General features: G+C 41.7%; 1 protein-coding gene across 3 annotated transcripts; it reads left to right on the plus strand.

Annotated features, from left to right (window-relative positions):
- The first annotated feature begins 734 nt into the window (after positions 1 to 734).
- Positions 735 to 15,272, plus strand: mmd2a (monocyte to macrophage differentiation-associated 2a). 3 transcript variants are annotated; one of them, XM_033644622.2, is made up of 7 exons: positions 735 to 1,080; positions 7,147 to 7,228; positions 11,630 to 11,790; positions 13,432 to 13,506; positions 13,591 to 13,692; positions 13,857 to 13,926; positions 14,300 to 15,272. In XM_033644622.2, the coding sequence occupies exons 1-7, from the start codon at positions 1,052 to 1,054 to the stop codon at positions 14,498 to 14,500; spliced, it is 720 nt and encodes a 239-aa protein (XP_033500513.1). In that variant the 5' UTR covers positions 735 to 1,051; the 3' UTR covers positions 14,501 to 15,272. The 3 variants fall into 3 exon arrangements, with proteins under 3 accessions (XP_033500513.1, XP_033500515.1, XP_078017598.1); XM_078161472.1 differs by lacking the exon at positions 735 to 1,080 and adding an exon at positions 6,307 to 6,405; XM_033644624.2 differs by lacking the exon at positions 13,591 to 13,692 and having other exon boundaries at positions 13,432 to 13,533.
- The last annotated feature ends 3,167 nt before the right edge of the window (positions 15,273 to 18,439 follow it).

Here is an 18,439-nt window from a genome sequence, read left to right on the forward strand (position 1 = left end):
ATTTTCTAAAATGATTGTTTTCTTTACATAAAGTCTTAATCTGAAAAATAAACTAAGGTGTCAGCAGAGTAAAAAAACAACAACAACAATATTTAATATTTAATATTGAAGTAAAAGTAGTGTAAAATGTAAATACTCAAGTACAGTACAAATACCTTAAATTGTACTAATTAATTGGAGTAAAGGTATAATTACTGTCCAGCAAAAATGTGCAGAAAATATTCAGAAGTTAACTAAATTAAAAAACAAACATCTAAATAATGAGAAAAAACTTTTTGGGTGTTTTCTGAGGTGCGTTTGGGGAACCTTGGACTTCTTAAATCCGAGCCTGACTGAAGCTGGCTGACTGTAAATGCTGCTTTTTGCCCACCAGTGTGCGCGCACATTATTCTCTCACCCCTGCACATGAAGGTAGGACACCATTAATAACTTTCTCACATTGTTTATAATTTGATCAGGTTTTGTTGTTATCTTTGTGTCAGTGTTCTGTATTTTCCCATTGGATATGTTACCACAACCGGTGCAGCCAGTTGCAAGTGAAAACTGAATCAGGAGAGAGTGTTGTGTTGTGTGTGTGTGTGTGTGTGTGTGTTGTGGGGAGCGGTTTGTGTTTGCTGCTGTGTTATCATCAGCCTGGATAGGGGAAAGGGGAGGGGAGGAGAGGAGAGGAGGGGTTACAAACCCAGTCCCGCGGAACATCCTGCAAACACATCTAAGACTCGGAACAAAACTCTGCACAGTTTCCTCTCACGCTGCTGCTGGCTGCGGCTCACGTCTCCTCCGAGCTCCCGCCGCCGGGATGGCTGCTAGTTTGCCCACCGGAGGAGTCCCCACACTTTAGACAGAGCCGTGGAGTTGTTGTTGTGTAGTTGACTCTGCAGGTCGATGTCCCCGCTGTCGGACTGGAGTGTGTGTGTTCAGACGCGCGGCGGTGGGACATCCGGAATGGGGGATCCGTAGGAGGAGACGACGCTCGCTGCTGTGTGTGTGTGCTGTTGGTAAATAGAGCGCACCAACGCGCGCGCGCGCGCACAGAGCCTACACGCACGAGATGGACTTTAAGAAAACAAAATTTGGGAGGTAATTTTTTTCATTATCTCAGGAAAGTTTGAGAGCTGATATCTGACTGGCAGCATGTTTTTCATGTGTGACACATCCTGTGCATCCATGCGCACTGACGCGCTGGCACAGCGACAAACAGAGGGATGTTATAGATTAGTGTGTGTGTGTGTGTGTGTGTGTGTGTGTGTGTGTGTGTGTGTGTGTGAAGACCATTACTTTCATTACTAGTGAAGTACCCAAACAAGCTGAGAGGAGCATGATAACAATTTTATTGTCAGTTTAACCAGCAGAATAAGGTCTGCAAGATATGAGGAAAGTGAAAACATGTTACTTGAAAGATTACAATAAAATACAACAAACTAAAATAAATTATTCACAGTATTATCTTGTTGGACAAACTGCACATTGAAGTGAACACAGAAGGCACCAATAAAAACATTTTAAAGGAACAGTAGGAAGGTTTTAAGGGGATTTAGTGGCATCTAGCAGTGAGGTTTGCAGTTTGCAACCAGCTGAAACTTCTCCTGGTTAGGATTCCCTCTGTGTTCATTGCTCAAGAGGTTTTTACCAGGAGCTGAATTATCCACAGAGGTTTTTTTCTCCTCCAAAATAAATGGACCAGGTGATTAAAAACACTGAACACAGCAGGTTCATGTCACAAATTAGTGTTTCTCCTTTGCTGTTCGGGATGTTTTTCTGATCCAGACATTTCGGAGGTTTTAACCAGGAGCTGAATTATCTGAGGAGGTCTCTTCCTCTCCAAAACAAACAAACCCACAGATCTAAACCAGTAAAAACACTAAATAAAGTAGTTTTACGTAAAGCTAAAAGCCTCATTCTAAGGTAACAAAAACACAATTCTTATTTTTAAGGTGATCATACACTATTATATTATATTCCATTTCTGCCACACTGGACCTTTAAGGTAGAGCTGCGCAATTAATTGAAATATTATTGAATTGCAATATGCAGGTGCAATGTCTAGATCACAGGAGCTGCATATTTTTTGATAACAGTATAATGTGTTGCAACATACTTTCATAAATGAAGCACTGTGGTGCAACAGGTGCTCCAGCCTACAGAACATACTCTAGATACAAGGGAACATGCTTGTGTGGTACAGAACCCAGCAAAAATCACACTATCATCATTTTATACATTTTTCAGTGGAAATTAAATATAGTCAATATAGCTTTTTTTGCATGTTTAGCAGCCCTAATTCAAAGTGCAGTTTTCTACTGATACTCTGTTTCAACTGACTCAGATAATCCCTGAGTGATATCGTAGTCTTTAACAATGTGTTAATGCACAAGCAGCCCTCATTAGAATCACTATATCTTGCACCAAGGTGCTTCTCCATCTGTTTTCCCACTCGGGCTGCAACTAACAATAATTTTCACTGTCAATTACTCTGCCAATTATTTTCTTGATTTATAAATTAGTCTATAAAATGCCAGAAAATAGTGTAAAAACGTGATCAGTGTTTCCCAAAGCCCAAGATGACGTCCTGAAATGTCTTGTTTTGTCCGCAACCCAAAGATATTCAGTTTACGGTCGTAAAGAAACCAGAAAAACACTCACATGCAAAGGTCCAGTGTGTCAGATTTAGGGGGATTATATGGACAGAAATTTAATGCAATAGAATAAGTATGTTTCTATATCTACATAAGGAATGGGTCCTTGTCTCTGGAGATCGTCATGTTGCATCACCATGTTTCTACAGTAGCCCAGGAGTCTCATTTATAAACATTGCGTATGTACAAAAGGAGGCCTGAAAGAGGCGTATGCCACTTCCCATGCAAAAGTTGACATCTATGAAAACAGACTTGATGGGAGAAACTTTGACTCATGCTTAGGAACATTTTGGAGATGGGAAATTGAATATTGAATTGAATATTTTTTGGTGCACACCATTTTTGGCTCTTGTCAGTATGTACATTTTAAGTATGGATCCTATGCATTGTTTTATAAATGAGAGCTCAGAGCAGACAAATCAAACAGTGGCTCCAGATAGAGTCATTTGCATTTTAGTGTTGGTACCTCTGAGATGAGCAGTGCTGGAAAACACAGATTTTTTTAACGTGAAACCGCTTTACAGCTTTAAATCACCAATTCTGTTTGTTCTGGAGAGGAAGGAAGAGGCCTCTGCAGATAATCTGGCTTCCGGTTAAAACCTCATGAACATCTGGATAGGGTGAGCACATTAGCAGGTGCTAGGTGAGCAGCCTGTCTGTGACGTGCCAAACAGTGTCAGAGATACACTGATATTTAATGTGAAACCGCTTTATTTAGTGTTGTTTATTGGTTTAAATCACCTGCTCCATTTGTTTCGGAGAGGATAATTCGGCTCCTGATTGATAAACGCGAAGGGAATTCTAACCAGGAGACGTTTCAGCTCGTTGTAATCTGCAATCCTCACGACTAAATCCCCCTAAATCTTACACACTGTTTCTTTAAGAAGCTGAAATCAGATAATTTTGGCTTGTTTACTTTTTAAAAAAATTACTGTACTACTATTGATTATCAAATCAGTCAGCGATTACTTTTATAGTTGACAGCTCTACTTCCTGTCCGTCTTTCTGCCATCCAGGACTCTGTGTGTGTGTGTGTGTGTGTGTGTGTGTGTGTGTGTGTGTGGGAGATGGCGATAATCGTGAGAACCAGAGTTTGAGTCCCCGAGGAGATGAACTTGAGCTTTACTGTAAAAGGAAAAGCCCTGCAGTTACAGAGAGTGTATACACGAACACACACACACACACACACACACACACACACACACACATTCCTATCGCGTATGCTATCATGCAATGACCCAAAGGTTCTGATCCTCTCAGATGCAACCAATCCTATTAATGTATGGAATGTGCTGTAATGGGCTTTTGTAACCAAACACTGGTGTTGTGAGGTGAAAACAAGCCACACACACACACACACACACACACACATGCAAACATACATCGAACCATATGACACACACGTGCAGAAAAGTGTATGGAACGAAACAATCTGAAAACATGAAAGAGAGAAAGGAGAGAATAGTATGCTGATGAGGACAACAATGCCCGCTCTGATCAGAGCCTGTGAATCCCTATCCCGTCCTTTCATCAGTTCATTACACACACACACACACACACACACACACACACACACACACACACACACAGTCACACAGAGTTCTGTCATAACCGATTAGAAGACATCAGAGTGCTACATTCAGGTCCATTGATAGCCCTACAATACCACAACAGTGCTCAGAAAAATACTGCTCTCTTGTTATGCACTTGGCACGAACTGTCGGTGGAACTGCAGGGGAAACTAAAGGCATGGCGGCCATACAATAATCTAATGTTACTAAGTGTTTTCTTTCTGTGGATTGCATCTCGAGAAAGAGAGCATGTGACACAATCATGCAAACATTCACACGTAGCAAGTAATCCTAAGTCTAGAAAAGTCCAGAGCAGTGATACTCAGCCTGTGGGCCAGATCTCAGTGCAGGGGGCTCGCCAACCTGTTTCAATCAGGAGAGACAGAAGAATGAAGTTTAATGTGAAATATAAGTGTACAGACTAACAGATGATTTGTGCAGATAAGATTTAGCAAAAGTCTTTTGGACACCAGAGGAGATTATTTGTGATTTTGGGACATCTATTCGGCAGCAAGATAAACCCCCCGATGGAGTCCAGACACTGGTGGAGATGGTGGTGGTTGATGACTTTGGTTGATGACCGCTGAGGCGAATAGAGGCTGCATTGGAGAAGACTAGGTGGACCATATTTAAAATGAGGAGCAGTGAGATGATAGTCTGACGGAGAAGGTGTGTCGCTGCGCAATTGGTTGATTGTGGATCAGCTGTAGAACAGGTGAAGCCTTGATTGACAGCCCCAAACGCTGACAGCCACAGATGGAGCGTGACTGAACTTTTGCTCGAGCTTCATTTCTAATTCACAATGAAAATAAACTGATTCATACTGGCATTTATTTGTACTTTGAATGTGAATAAGGTGGCACAGTGTATAAAAAAACATCAAAATACACCTTATGAAGAAAAAGGGTGGGAGAGAGGAGGATCCCCGAACCTCCTGGCAGAAGTCAGGGCTCCAAATCTCCATAGTTCCCAAACTGAAACACCTGTGTGTGCAGCTGACCTGTGTGGGGCCGCTCATATGGACTTGCGTCTTGGCAAAGATGAATAAAAACAGGCGTAATAACTTTGCTATGTTAGTGTTAGTTAGCAACTAAAAAAGAGATGCGGTGTTTATGGAGGTTGTGTGTGAAAGTCAGATGTGTTCTGTGCAGCCCTGATGCCTCGTAACACTCATAACAGCTTGACCTACCACAGGAAAACACACTGACATTCTTGTTATGAGGATTCTGGTGGTGAGTGCACAAACACACACACACACACACACACACTCATCTCACGCTGAAATGGAAAGTAAGACGACCACATTCACGTGACAGCTTTTGAAAAGCTAATGTTGGTGATCAAGACGTGATAAGAGTTATCTTGTGATTTCCCCAAATATGTAACCTCTGATCACTTTCAAAGGGTTAATACAGAAGTCACTCTTTCACGCTACATTACAGAGAAATACAAAACCGTACTAATGAACCTTCATTAATATAGGCCTATATTTATCTCCAAGTGCACGTCACACACTGAGCGAGCCGCCTGTTAATGACGCTGTGGGCTAATGGGCATGTAGCTCCTTCCATGTTTCAGATGATACGTCATGTTTGTAGTCGACCAATGAAGATGAGTTTACATATCACCTTGGGTTCGTCCTTCACCTTCTCAAAATGATCCCACACTTTGGATTTCCTGCCCGACATGTTATTGACTAGATGATGATGTGTTTAAATCTTGTTTTTGTCAAGAGGGGCGTGTCTGATCTCCGCTAACTTGTCAGAGATGGTGGATTTTAAATGCTTGTGTGACACGTTTAGGCAAAGAGTAATATGAGCAGTGGTCATATCAGGTGTCTCAGGGAAGCTTGGTATCTGAGAGTGAAGGAAATATCTGATTTGCAAATACCTGAAAAAAATGGATATTTGGCAGGTTGAGGTTTGCAGAGAGTTGTTGAAATGAAAATTAAACCTTTTGTATTTCTAAATACTTTGGTATACCCTAATACCTTGATACCACCCGAGCATGGTTTGGACTCTGAAATTACTTTTTTTCGCCAGATGTCCGGTCGTTGTGTTATGCAAGACTTTTCCCAGCTACATTAACAGACATGTTTTGGGTTTCCGGGTGTTTTATAGGTGAAGGTTGAGACAAGAGACAGGATCCCTTTATCTGCGTCTTCTCCTGATTCACTTTCTCCTCACTGTGCTGAATTAGTACAACAAACAGTTACGGGATGTGTGTGTGTGTGTGTGTGTTGGGAATGAGGCGTGATGTCAGTGTGTGATGATGAGGCATCGGCCTAAATGTGTAATCAAATAACACAGTTGACCGACGCAGACACACCTGTGGCCCTGCACGAGAGGCTACATTCAAAATAGTGTGTGTGAGTGTTTGTTTATGTGAGTGTGTGTGTTTGTGTGTGCATCTTGTCGTATAAAATGTGGTTTCGTAACATCTCCAGATGTGTTTTTCCCTGTAAGCTGGGATTGAGAGATTTACTGCTGATTAAATAGCGTACACAACACACACACACACACACACACACACACACACACACACACACAGAGTAACTTCCTCAGTAGTTTATGGCAACATAACAAATAATGCAAAATAGAGTTAGTGGTCAGTGGTATCCTGTTGTTTTAGTACAGGCAGTGACATCACTGGTGGCCATAGCAACGCAGACAGTTGCCCCAGTAACGATGAGGCGCACTAAAATGCAGACAACGTGATGTGGATTAGAGACCTGTAAATCCTCCAAGAATGACCATCTCACACACACACACACACACACACACACACACTGGCTTCAGCACACAGTAACTTATTAACTAATAAAGCTGAACCTTGTTTTGCCTCCAGATCTGCATTCATTACCTGAACCTGTCTCACTCTCCCCTCTCTGTCTCTCTGTCTCTCTGTCTCTGCCCCCCCTCACCTCACCTCTCTCTCAGGTTCATGAACTGCAGGGTTCCAGCCAGTAAGAGATACCAGCCCACCGAATACGAACATGCTGCAAACTGTGCCACACACGGGGTGAGCTGAACAAATACAGACAGACAGAAACACACTGTCGGAGTAAAAGCTTTCTGTTCCTCAGCCCTCCTGGAGTTCCTCTGGTTCACTCTTTCTATCCCAGACTGTCCCTGTTAGGGCTGCACATTATACCGTCATTTTTTACCATCTTTGCAGTATCAACCTGCATGATAAACACACTACGAAAGACTTTAAATGTAGTAACAGCGTATTAAATGACATTCTGTCTGTAGGCACTATTTTATCCTCTGGTCAGTCAGACAGAGCCTTCACCAATAGGCAGGGTCCAACAACAGGACAACCGGACAACAATAGGATGGCTTGGTACCAGTAAAAAGTTACGCTGGTCCAGTAAGTACAATCAACTAGTTGCCTGATGTGCTCAAAAAAGTTAGCGAGCAAGCAAGTGAGCAATGTAACGTCTGCTCAACTGTGTGAAACTTTGCTCTGCTCTGAAAGCACTCCAGACGTCCCTCTCCCCAGCAACACTTTCCAGCTCCTCCTGGGGGATCCCGTGGTGTTCCCAGGCAAGACGAGGTATATTGTCTCTCCAGCATGTTCTGGGTCTGCCACGGGACCTCCCACTAGTTGGACATTCCTGGATCACCTCTAACAGGAGGAGCCCAGTCGGCATCCTGATCAGATGCCTGAACCACCTCAACTGACCCCTTTCGAAACAAAGGAGCAACGGCTCTACTCCGAGCTTCTCACATTGTCTCTAAGGTTGAGGCCAGCCACCCCACAGAGGAAACTAATTTCGGCTGCTTGTATCTGCGACCTCATTTTTACGGTCAGTATCCAGAGCTCATGACCATAGGTGAGGGTTGGGACGAAGATGGACCAGTAAATTGAAAGCTTTGCCTTAAGGCTCAGCTCCCTGCATCGCTGTAGACGCTGTGCCATACTGCCGATCAACCTCACGCTCCATTCTACCCTCACTCATGAACAAGACCCCGAGATACCTGAACTCCTTCACTTGGAGCAGTAACTCTCTCCCAACTCAGAGGGGCAATCCACCATTTTCTTGCAGAGAACCATGGCCTCAGACTCAGAGGTGCTGACTCTCATCCCGACTGCTTCACATTCGACAGCAAACCGCCCCAGTGCCTGCTGGAGGTCACGGTGTGATGAAGCCAACAGAACCACATCATCTGCAAAAAGCAGAGATGCAATTCTGAGGTCACCAAACCGGACCTCTTCCTCCCCACGCCTGCGCCCTCAGATCCTGTCCATGAATACTTCTCTGATTGTTCAGTTACGGCACTCTACAGCCTGTTATTTCTGAACAGCAGATCGTTGCATGGACACAGTTCTGATCACAGATGCTAAGCTAAGGCAATAAAATCATTGTTAAATCAGTGTAATCGTTTTAAAATTGATATTTTGTGTCATATTACTGATTTTCTTCGCAAGTAATAAGTGGGATATTGTGAGTGGGACATTATTGAGAAATGAACCCCGATAGAGTGATGCAAGACCCTGACGAGAAGTGGAGGGTCTTGCATCACCTTAAAAGGGGTTTATGTGGGGTGTTGCTTTACCCTGCCAGGATTCATTTTGCAATAATGACCATGAAATGGCGGTCAATCCTAAAACAAAGATATGCAAAAGAACATCTACTGCATCTGAGTGAAAACCATACAACTGGGTTGAGAATAATGACTTGTGTTATAATGGAAGGCTTTGAGGAATAGCTCAGTTGCGAGATCCAGAGAGAGACATGTATGTATGTTAGATTGCGCTCAGTAGACAGCTGTTAGCGATCAGAGCAAAGAAGAAAGTGGCAGTAAAGCTGTCAACTGGTTGTTAATGTACAGGTTTTAAATAAACTCTGCAGATCCTCAAGACCTAAGTCAAGTAAATATAGGTACAGAGGAAGTCTGAGTCACGAAATTAATACACTTTAATATCTTTTTATTTATCAAGCTTAATATTGTTAATGCTACATTCAACAAAATTATTACATATATTTCTCATATCTTTAAGCCCTGTCACTGTGTGTTCTGTGTTGGGTGAGTCAGTGAATTCAGAGAGGCCTCTGCAAAGATGGAGAGGATTGCGAGGAATGAGGCAGAATATGGAGGATTTTTGGCAGTGCCATAGAGGCTATAATCTGTGATTCAGCCTGTAGCTTTCTCTAATCTGCTGTAATCCCTGCGCGCTTCCGCCTCCGACAGAGCAAGGCAGACAGTGAATGAAACAGACAGAGAGACATGGAAGGAAACAGAGAGGAAACATGGCCGTAATGACTTTAAATCCTTAAAACGGGACAGGGTTTTCTGATACTTAACTCCATTCATTCATTCTTTCACTCATCTGTCTTAAGGGTTATTTCACAGGGCAGCGTGTCCCGTAAACATCAAGTATCATCTTCACGTTTTACTAATACTTTCTGTATGAGAAGATTTATTCCACGCTTGTGTTCATGTGGTAGATACGGATCTACAGCCTAGAAACAGCTTAGCTTAGCATAAAGACTGGAAGCAGGGAAACTGCTAGCTTGGCTCTGTCCAAAAGACCAAAATCTGCCTAACACCTCAAAAGCTCACTAATTAATGTTATATTAGTTAAATCTGTAGCTGTTTCACCCACTGTCATCCCCCTACAGTGCCAGAGCCAGACGTGCGCACGCGCAAATTCCACAGACACCGTTTTAGACGTGCACATATGCGAGTTTCAGAACCACTGTTTTAGATGCGGGAGCTCAAGAGGGCGGGTATCTGTCAGTCATTTTTTTAATGTGGCCAATCAGAGGCCCACAATCCCCTGTCAGATTTTAATTCAGCCAATCACTTCACAATTAGGAGTAGTCAACATTTCAGCAAGCTAACTATGCTAGCGTCTGCGCATCAACTCCTTGAGCATAATGGAATGTATTAACTTCAACCACTGCTCATTTTAAAAGGACCACAGCGAAAAAATGTCTTATTTGTTTAAATCATATCACAATTAACAAACTATGAATCATAGTTGTTTGTTTCTGACTGCCATCATTAGCTAGCGTCGCTAATACGCTAGCGCGCACGTTAGCTGGCGCTGCTAGCAGGCTAGCTAAGTTAGCTGAAATGTTGCCTATTTCGATTCCAAAATGTTGATAAAAAACAGACAGATGGCAATGTCTTTAATCAACATTTTAAAGTGTTTGATAATCCATTTGATAATCTAAACAAAGAACACATTTCCTTGGAGTGGTCCTCTTGAAATGAACTGTGGTGAAAGTTGCTATATTCTCTATTGATCCATGATTAAGGAACTGATAAGGAGACAGTGTTAGCTAGCGAGCTTGTGCGCTAGGTAGTAGAGAAGTTTTTTTATTTCAGCTTTAAACAAACAATTGTGAACACAAGGCTAACGTTATTTTTTTACAACAAAAATCTAAAATATGTATTTAGCAATCTCCGTCCATACAACATACAACTGAGAGTCTGGTGCTTGTGCATGCGCAGTCTAAAATGGTGGCTCTCTAGTTCTACAGGGGGATATTTCTGGTTTCACCCTGTTTTCAGTCTCTGTGCTGGGCTAACAGGTCTTGTGGTAAAACAGCAAATTGATTTTTTTTTAAGCTCCTTTTTTTGTATGGATTAAACATAAAATGTTAACTTCTGAGCATGAGATGGCAGGTGGAATTTGTTAGCGTTGCACAAAGCTAGCTTAGCTTTTTCCAGTCTTTATGCTAAGCTAAGCTAACTGGCTAGTGCTAGCTTTGCCTTTGTACTAAACACCTTTGTGTGTGGGGGGTGTTTTTTAGCCTGTGGTTAATTCAAATGGCAATATATATTTTTAAACTGTAGTATTTTAACACAGCAAAAACCAATATATTAAATTTTTTTGGAATGAGAACAATTTTTCTGAACTTTTCGCACTGCAATAAAGGATCAGCCATGCTATGCAGAACATCGTCATGTCACAAATATGATGAACCTGCTGCAATGTCACAAATTTGCATCCTGGTATGAATAGTTTTGATGTGTTTGTGGTGAGTATTTAGCATGTTTGCGTTGTTTCTTCGCCACATCTGGTGTGTGAAGGCCTTTAGCGTTCAGACACAAGACTGGTATCAATCTTCTCATTGAACTCTCGGCAAGACACTGAGTATTTCCTGAACTGTTGCTTGAACAAAGGTTCCAGCTGTTTCTCCTGGATTCACAGAGGAATGTTAACAATGTCAGGAAGACAAAGGACAGTATAATTTTACCTCAAGAGGCTCTACCAAGTAAAATGCCTGGTTACATTCTTAGTGTTTGCAAATACTAGATTTATTTTATATACAGTTTAAACACTTAACTGGAAAATTAAAAAAAAAAAAAGGTCTCAAATGAAATGTAAGATGCAGCCTGTCAGCATGTATCAAGAGACAAAGATGTGAACCTGTGGTTTTGTGTGTTTCTGATCTTTTTCCAGTTGTGGATCCTCCCCAGTCTGCTGGGCGGGTCTGTGCTCTACTTCCTGTCTGTGGACCAATGGCATCGCATGGCTGCCTGGCTCTATGGGAGCGGTCTCACAGGCCTGTTTGTCACCTCAACACTCTTCCACACCGCTGCCTGGAAAATCAGCCACCTCCGGTTCGTGTGTGTGTATGTGTGTTGTAGAAAATGCTGGCAGGGATTTGGCAGATGTGCATGTGTGTGTTTATGTGCTGCTCCGGTAGACATTTACATCACACTCAGACGTACAGTTTGTTAATTATGACAGAGCCAGAAGGCCAGAGAGCAAACAACAGATGTGGCGTGGTAATGAAAACATTTCACATCATCTTCAGCTTGTACCCCTCTACTAAGTGCTCGCTCACATATTAACAGTCAAACACACTGTTACATAAAAACAAAAACTTTGAATTCCCACATTCAGTTTTGTCCACTTTCCTGTCATGAACCCCATAAAACTTTAACCATAAAATAAATCTCACACAGCCATGCTCTTAAAATGCTGCTCAACTAATCCAGACTAACATGTTATCAGGCCAAAATAATTGTTAATTCTTTCAGTGGTCTAATCGTTTTTATTTTATTTCACTGGATCCCAAACTATTTTAGGTTTCAGGTTGAAGGGTCTTTCTTAATTGATTTGTATAACACCAAGAAATAATGGTTTCACCCAAACCTGCATGCTCTTATTTCAAAATATAATTACATTAAAACTTAATTATACTATTTAGAGATTAATAAGTATCTGAAATGATAAAGCAGCAGCTTCCAGGGCTTAAAAATGAAGCCAATGCAGAAGTGTCAAAAAAACTGCAGTTCCCCTAATGGCCACTTGAGGGTGGCTCCGAGAGCGAGTCAATCCCCGTTATATTAAAAAAAAAAAAATAAAATATAAAAAAAAAAAAAAATTAAAATTGCCAAATTTACAGCAGAAATTAACATGTTCACAGCCCTAATTTCAACATTCATGACGACTGTACAGAGGGTGAATTTGTATAAAACTCACCTGTTTACATTTTATTTTAGTTATTTTTATTTTTTATTTATTTAAAGCATAAAGTTATGCATATTTAGGGGCGCGGCTGCCTACAAGCGATACTACAATCTGTGAGTCAGGTGCACCCCACGCTTCTCCACAGCTCCACCCTCTCATCTAAATATGGTCACTTCTGGCTGCAAAAAAACCCCAAGATGACGAGCGCCAAATGCCGAGCCCGAGGCTTCAAAATGGGAGTCCACAAACCAGTGGTTGATGTTACAGTGGCTACGTCCATTTTCTTTATACAGTCTATGGTAAAAGCCATGCATCGAAAATGTTATTTACCTAAAACTGTAATTATAAACAGGAAAATGTATTTAAATATTAAAAGTAAAGTACTCAGTTCAGAAACATTTAAATCAATTTAATAAGTAAAAAAAGTGAAATGTTTTTGCATGACGAATTTTTTAAAATTTGTCAAAATACTTACCAATTAATTTTGTGATCAACTGACTGTTATAATGGTTTCAGCCACACTTGTATATTTTAATATTAATTGTGTGCAAAAAATCTTAATTTCATGTATGTGTTCGGGCGCTCAGGTGAGGTGGGGGGTTCCGAAAAAGGTGCCAACCAGGTACCAGACTGTGAGCAGCACATCCAAAAGACACAGTGACGAAAAAATCTCAAATATGATGAGGTCAAATGCTGAATAAGAGTGAATCTGGGGTTGGCTTTTAAACTAGATAAAGGTTATCATGATTTACGAATGAGCTCGTCCTCTCTTTGTCTGTGTGCAGGAAGGTGGAGCAGCGTTTCCACATGTGTGACAGAATGGCCATCTACTTCTTCATAGCTGCGTCCTACTCTCCCTGGTGGGTCAATAAGTCACATGCAGTCTGGTGGGTAACGTAGCTGGTTGACAAACAGTGACCGTACCGATGTGTGTGTGTGCTCAGGTTGATGCTGAGGGAGCTGGGGCCCTGGGCGTGCCACATGCGCTGGCTGATATGGGTCATGGCTTGTGTAGGATCCATGTATGTCTTCTTTTTCCACGAGAGGTAACACAGCCTGTCTTTGTGTCCCTGTGTCCCCGTGTGACACAATCAACCTGACACCAGACTCCTGCCCCTCGAAGTGTTTACAGCAAACAATGAGCTGTTGTTTGAAGCAGAAACAATTAGATGGAAGATTGGAGGTGTTATATTCTGTTTCCTACCTGCAGGTACAAGCTGGTGGAGCTGTTTGGATATGTGGCCATGGGGGTCGTTCCAGCTCTGGTCATCCTGTCTATGGTGAGTGCAGAACACAAAGAGTTTTCTTTCTCTGCTCCTGAGGGGAAAAAAAACTTATGTAAAGCCTTCTTCCGCTGCAGCAGACTTCCTGCTATTGTGTGGGAATCAGACACTGTCAGTATTTAAAGAACCAAACAGGTGGTTTTGTTTGCTTTAACCTATTACCTACAAATCACATGGAGTTCCTGTGCAATACCAGCAGACTGTTGTCCAAATATACAGCTTCAGATGATTGACTTCCTCTCAGGTTTAAGTTTGGCATTATATATATATATATATATATATATATATATATATGTGTGTGTGTGTATGTATTATAGTCTGCAAATCCCATGTAAAGACCAAAGGACCTGCATTGTTTGAACTGTTGCAGGTGGATCGTGATGGTGTGTGTGAACTGGCATTAGGAGGCATCTTCTACGTGGTGGGCGTGGTCTTCTTCAAGAGCGATGGCCTCGTCCCGTTCGCCCACGCCATCTGGCATCTTTTCGTCGCAGTGGGAGCATGCATTCATTACTACGCCATCTGGAGGTACCTGTACTTACCTGGGCCGCTGCTGCAGACGTCGAGGTGACTAGCTGCTCTCAGCTGACATCACCTGTGTTCTGAGACCACTGTGTTTTTGACTGCAACTAACCCGACTCTTGAGGCTACACAGATTGTGCTGAGATGATCTGACTGTCAGATGAGAAACACTCGGACCAAACACTCGTATCGTGTAACTACATGTCATTTCAACATGCTAATCATATAACAGACTGATCAGGGAACATTCAGTTTGACTGGATCAAAGATGAGCAAAAACACAACTGAACTCTGCTGTATCAGACATGTTATTATCACACATGATGTAAGAGGTGTCTCCATCACCTCATGGGAGATGTTGGCACAAATGGCAACATATAAAGTGCCAGAAACTTTAGATGACGAATGTTCAGTGAAAAGTATACTATGCAGGATTTTCCAACAAAGCAATCTGTAGACTCATACAAAAGTAATCCCTCAAATGTCATGTATGACCCACTAGCAATTAGCAATCATCCAGCAATCTAACAACTAACAATCAGCTTAGCTCTAAAGCCTTGTTATGAGTTAAATTAAAAATCTACAGTGATTACTTTAACTTGGTTGGAGGCGAGGTATACGAAATTAGGGACCTGCCCTCAGCTCCCTACTGACACCAGCAGAAGAACGAACTAAAGGAAACTTAAATAGGCTCAAACATGATTTATTTATATATTATTCCCCTCCCCAAAGAAAATACAGGAGGAAAAAAAATTGAAAAAAGGTAATCAGAGGAACTTCCGCTAATCAGGAAAAAAGCAAAACATTGCAAAAAAGAAAAATATCCCCCCCAAAAAAGGAATCAAACTCACCAGGGTGGAAACAAGAAAAGAACAACCGGTCGAGGAAACACTAAAAGCAAGAGGTTTATTTTTCCTCCAACCCAGGCTGTCCGGTCTCCACCACCGTCCTCCTTTCTTCCTCAGCAAAGTCCAAAAACCCTCCCCAAACAATTCCCTGCTCGTTTGTGCCCCAAAGGCCACACCCCTTCACCTGTGTGCAGCAGCACACCTGAACCAAGTTAACTTAACAAGATAGAGACACTGCAAGACACATTGACAGTATATTTGAAGGCTACTCTGCTTCAAAACCCTCCAACAATACTGTACATGTCTCCCCTCACCTTTGTGGCGCTGTCACACAGGTGCCAGAACATAAGCAGCAGGCAACCAAGAGGAAACTACGAGAATCACAAGCACAGTGCCAAAAAATACCCCCAAATATCGAAAGACGAAAACACCAAGTGGACAAAGCTCTCACTTTTGCTTGCAGGTGTGTTTTTGAACTGTAACTGACAATTCCTGCATAGTACACCTTTAAATGAACAGTTTCACAATTTGCTATTTTACTTATTCACCTTCCTGCAGAGAGTTAGATAAGAAGATTGAAACCACTCTCATGTCTGTGTGCTAAATATGTAGCATATATGCTACTTAGATGCTACATACGTGTACATATGTGTGTACGCCAGGAGGCAGTTAGCTTAGCTTAGCACAAAGACTGGAAACAGGGGGAAACAGCTTGCTGCCTCTGTCTAATGGAGTGATTACACCAAATTACGAAGAAGGGGGAGTTTTTCCTTGTCTACCGTGAGGATCCAAGGACAGAGGGATGTCGTATGCTGTAAAGCCCTCTGAGCCAAATTTGTGATATTGGGCTTTATAAATAAAATTGAAATTGCGCCGGGTGACGCAACTGACAAAGACATGAAATTCATGCAGTTTGTGCTAGTTAGAATTTTTCAACTTTAAGACATTCGCGTGACGCCATGTCGTGGAAGCCTTTCAGCGCTGATATCTAGTTAACATTACTGAGAATCAGAAAAGGACGACGAACGGCAGTACAGAGACAGAACAAAAAAAGGGAAGGGCGCACATCTTCCGTGTTGTTAACATTACTTGATTCCAGTTATCAGTTGAACGTTTGTTTAATCTTTAATCACGACATAAGTTTGCATATGCCCGTTGGGATTCCGTTGTCACACCTATGGACAGCTCCAAATTCTCAACCCTCTCGTTTTTGTTGTCGCCTTTTCATCACTACAAATGCAACTGTATTATATCCAGCTACAAAAACATAACAAGCTGGATATTAAAACGGGAGTACAGAGTGTCGTTGCTTTGGAGATGATATGTCTCGTCTAGCTGCGTTGGTGTGAACTGGGCTTAAAGCTGCCTCATCAACTAATTTTTACAAAAATCTAAGATCTAAAAATGACAAGTTGCAGTTTCATGCACGCTCTAATATGTAACTTGATAACAGGAACTTCCTGGAGTCTTGTCATCACCTTGATGTTGTGAGGCAATCAACAGACACTCCAGGAAGTCATTGCTTTTATGCTACGCTACGCTAAGTTAAGCTAAGCTAAGCCTAGCAGCCTCTGGTGGTAGCTTCATATTTACCATATGGATATGAGAGTGGATCAACTTTATTTTTTTAAAGATTTTTTGCCTTTATTTTATAGGACAAATTTAGCGTGAAATGGAGAGAGATAGTGGGAATGACTTGATTTGTACATTGGGTGCCTGCGCTACCAGGTGAGCTAGTGGGCACCGCAACTTTCTTATCTAACTCTCTGCAAGACAGCAAATAAACCTACAAACTGTCAAACTATTCCGTTAATCACAAAACTCCATAACAAAACTGACGCTATACAGTCTGTGACTACACCTCCTGATCTACCCTACACTAGTAACTCCACTCTTTCCATATTCCAACTGTAAGTGATGTGCCAAAATGTACCACAGAGGCATTCCTTTATACTGGTGCTAACCCTGACTTTATTCTAGTTTTGTCCATTTTGCACAGCGGCAAAATATGAAACTGTAGAGCTGGCACTACAAACAACACACTTGCTGACACTGGTTTCACAAACAAACATCTTAGGTTGACTCAAGGATGACACACTGACGACCGATGACCCGCTTTTATTCCAGGAAAATGTCGACTGTTGAGGAGGCCTCAGTAGAGCTGGCCTGATTGTGATTCTGTTTTGATGTTAGTCTTGAATCTGCCTCAAAATCAACTCTCCTAAGTTACTGTAAAATGATTTGAAAGATGAAAACGTAGAGCTAATGTAGCGCTAACTGTGCTCTGGGTCAGATGTTAAATTTGTAAGAATGTCAAGGCTGTGCGCGTTGATTATCTTGTTTAGAGGACTATGATTGCCAGTTTTGTTTCAGTGATGCACTCTTAACCTTGAGCACTTTTCTATCAGCAGCAACAGTGTTGAATAAAGTAGAATTCCCCCGAATTCCTCTGAATGACAGACTTTAAAAGGGACAATGCGCCACGTTATATGTGGATATCCAGTCAGTGTTGATGGTAAATGTAGTCAGTCTAAGCAGTAAATTATATTTACTGAAAAATAGGAGGGAATGTTTACGTGTCAGTGAGGACACACAGACAGGAGACAGGACACGTAGAGCACGCCCCCTGGAGGCAAAGTACAAGCTGATATGAGCTGTAGTTCTTCCTGCCTCCGTCTACGTCACTGTGACGTCAAATGATGGTGCTGGATCCAAGAAAAACACATGCTGCAGCTGCAAGCTCAACATTCTCTGTCAATACAGCACGCACTGAGAAATCTGTTGCTTCAATCGACTACATTTACCATCAACACTAATTGGACAGCCACATAAAAGATGGTGGATTTCCCCTTTAACACACAGGCATATTATATTTCTTTTTTTACTTTTACAGTTTGAATTTTTATACTTCAAACACTGTGTGATCACATTTGCAGGTTCCCCCTAACCTCTAGAAGTTCAACTGTTTCTGTTGTAACAGAAAAACAGAGCACTTACTCAGGAAGTGAGCTTTTTTTTTTTTTTAAATCAAATGATCTATTTTCTAAAATTGTATTTTCACTGTATTAAAGAAGAGACACTATATTACACCGAGAGACGTCTGTGTGTTTTGTTTAGATTCCAAAAAATGCTTCATAATG

This window comes from Epinephelus lanceolatus, chromosome 18, assembly GCF_041903045.1.
Source record: "Epinephelus lanceolatus isolate andai-2023 chromosome 18, ASM4190304v1, whole genome shotgun sequence".
NCBI classification, from domain to species: Eukaryota; Metazoa; Chordata; class Actinopteri; order Perciformes; family Serranidae; genus Epinephelus; species Epinephelus lanceolatus.